Source organism: Triticum urartu, chromosome 7A (assembly GCF_056163025.1).
Source record: "Triticum urartu cultivar PI428250 chromosome 7A, HENAU_Tu73, whole genome shotgun sequence".
Lineage (NCBI taxonomy): Eukaryota > Viridiplantae > Streptophyta > Magnoliopsida > Poales > Poaceae > Triticum > Triticum urartu.
The window spans coordinates 308126919-308128844 of record NC_141879.1 but is presented as its reverse complement, the minus strand read 5'-3'; the positions used below and the strand labels follow the sequence as shown (position 1 = coordinate 308128844).

Below are 1926 nucleotides of genomic sequence, written 5' to 3'. Positions count from 1 at the left end.
GTGTTAGAATGCTTGGTTGAAGAGGCACGGTTGTGAAGTCTCATGAGCAACGCGGGCGTGGCAGTGGGACCATGTAAGAGGCACAACGCATGTTACGTTAGGCACGTGAGGCACGTGGGTGCAGGCATGGAAGGCAGAGAAGGTGAATCCACAAATAGGCACACTATCTAAGCGTGCCAGTGTAGTGTTTGATTAAATGGCTTATGCAAAAACATTTGTTACATGCTTAATAGGACGCTTTGACGGTTGCTTTTTCCCGACAACCGCGAGCACTGCTACTCGGCGGTTGCCCCGATGCACAGCAACGGCGAGTGCATGTCTACCGCCATCACTACCACGACGAGGCCACGTCCAACCGCCTCCTCCATGACCCAAACCTTGCCACAAAAGGGCAACTTCGCTTCCATAGCCTCTCAATTCCGAAAACATCATTGCCGCTCCATCTCAACTAGCAACTCCTCACAATCTCTGTCTCAAGGCCGCCATCGCTGGAGGAGCGTAATGGCGGAGGAACCATCTGCCAAGCATCCCCGTGGTGAGACCTCCAACCAAAGCAGTGAGGTCGACGATGATCAGGTGCCCGGTCAGAAGCACGACAATATAAGGCACCTCAAGGAGGTTGACATCCACGGCAAGGAAAAGCTGGACGTCGTTTGCACCAGCAATCCTGACGAGGCCGACAAGATGATCAGCAGGATCCCGATGAGGGTCTGCAGCTTGTACCCTCAGTATATCGGCGTTGATGTCGAGTATACCAGGGAAGACGAACCTCCATAGAGGGCAGCGGTTCTGTAGTTATGCGCGGAGGAACTCTGTCTGGTGTACCACATCACCGCGGCAACAAAATGGTGAACCATCCTACAAATCCAACCTCTTCGTGCTTCTGTTTAATTAGTTATGCACCCTGAAATTTGATTAAATTGGTTTATGGATTTGATGTATTAGTGAAGTTTCTGAAGTAGAAGCATCAGAATATATTTTGAACCTGACTCAATAGATGAGTTTATGTATTTGATGGAATGGATTAGTTTATGAATTTGATGTACAAGATTTTTTTGTGAACTTGATTTTCTTGTGTAGTGTAGTTTCTATACTTGATGTTCTAGTATAGTTCGGTTTCTTGAATTGATGTGGTAACGTGTCTAACAAGCAGATAACATGTTGATGTTTGTATTTAATTTCTGAACTTTGCGTAGTAGTTTGTGAAAAAAATTCATCCATGAATTAGACGTACTATATAAGAATGTATTTGGTGGATACTTGATGGATCCACCTTAAATGTGTCATCCCCCTTGCAGGCCCAAGAGCCTGCGCCGTTTCCTGAAGGAGGACAGGTTCTACACCTTTGCCGGCTTCAGTATTGAAGGTGACAAAGAGATGCTGCGAAGATCTGGCTTGGAGATCAACCCCGACAAGTACATCGACATCCAGCGCAAATGGAGAGTTCCGTATAAGGGAAGAAAGAGGTTCCACTCTTTGGCTGATGTTGCAGGGAGCGTGATCCACCCATTCTACAAACAGATGAAGAATAAGATTGACAGGGTTGAAGATCATAAACTATGGGGGATCAGCCCACTGCCAAATTACCTCATCGAGTATGCAGTGATAGATGTGTACGCCACCTACGAGTCATGGACGAGAATTGAAGACATCAGAGAAGGTCTGGAGAGTGCAAAAGAGGCAGAGATGAATTATGACGATCCTTACTACGACTACTAGTGATGACAAAAACTTAGAAAACTGGCCTTGGAGTTGCCTGTGTTTCTGCTTGTCCTTTCCATTGTTTCAAGTTCGTAGTTTACTTGTGTTAGAACCAAGCATTTTCTAGTGTCATGTGTATCAGGTTAAACAAGTTTGCTTATGTCAGGTTTGTAGTTTGTTTATGTGATTGAACAAGTTATTTAGCTTACTAAGTACTATGTTTAT

The 1926-nt window shown here is 45.3% G+C and overlaps 1 protein-coding gene across 1 annotated transcript; it reads left to right on the top strand.

Annotated features, from left to right (window-relative positions):
• The first annotated feature begins 501 nt into the window (after positions 1-501).
• LOC147959415 (uncharacterized) lies at positions 502-1719 on the top strand. The gene is made up of 2 exons (XM_087532645.1): positions 502-749; positions 1299-1719. The coding sequence occupies exons 1-2, from the start codon at positions 502-504 to the stop codon at positions 1717-1719; spliced, it is 669 nt and encodes a 222-aa protein (XP_087388771.1).
• Positions 1720-1926: the final 207 nt, after the last annotated feature.

What these genes read in the sequence shown, in the direction of transcription:
- LOC147959415 (XM_087532645.1), top strand. Translation starts at nt 502, where the DNA reads ATGGCGGAGGAACCATCTGCCAAGCATCCCCGTGGTGAGACCTCCAAC. An exon ending in TATATCGGCGTTGATGTCGA is followed by an intron (nt 750 to 1,298) that starts GTATACCAGGGA and finishes TCCCCCTTGCAG; the next exon opens with GCCCAAGAGCCTGCGCCGTT.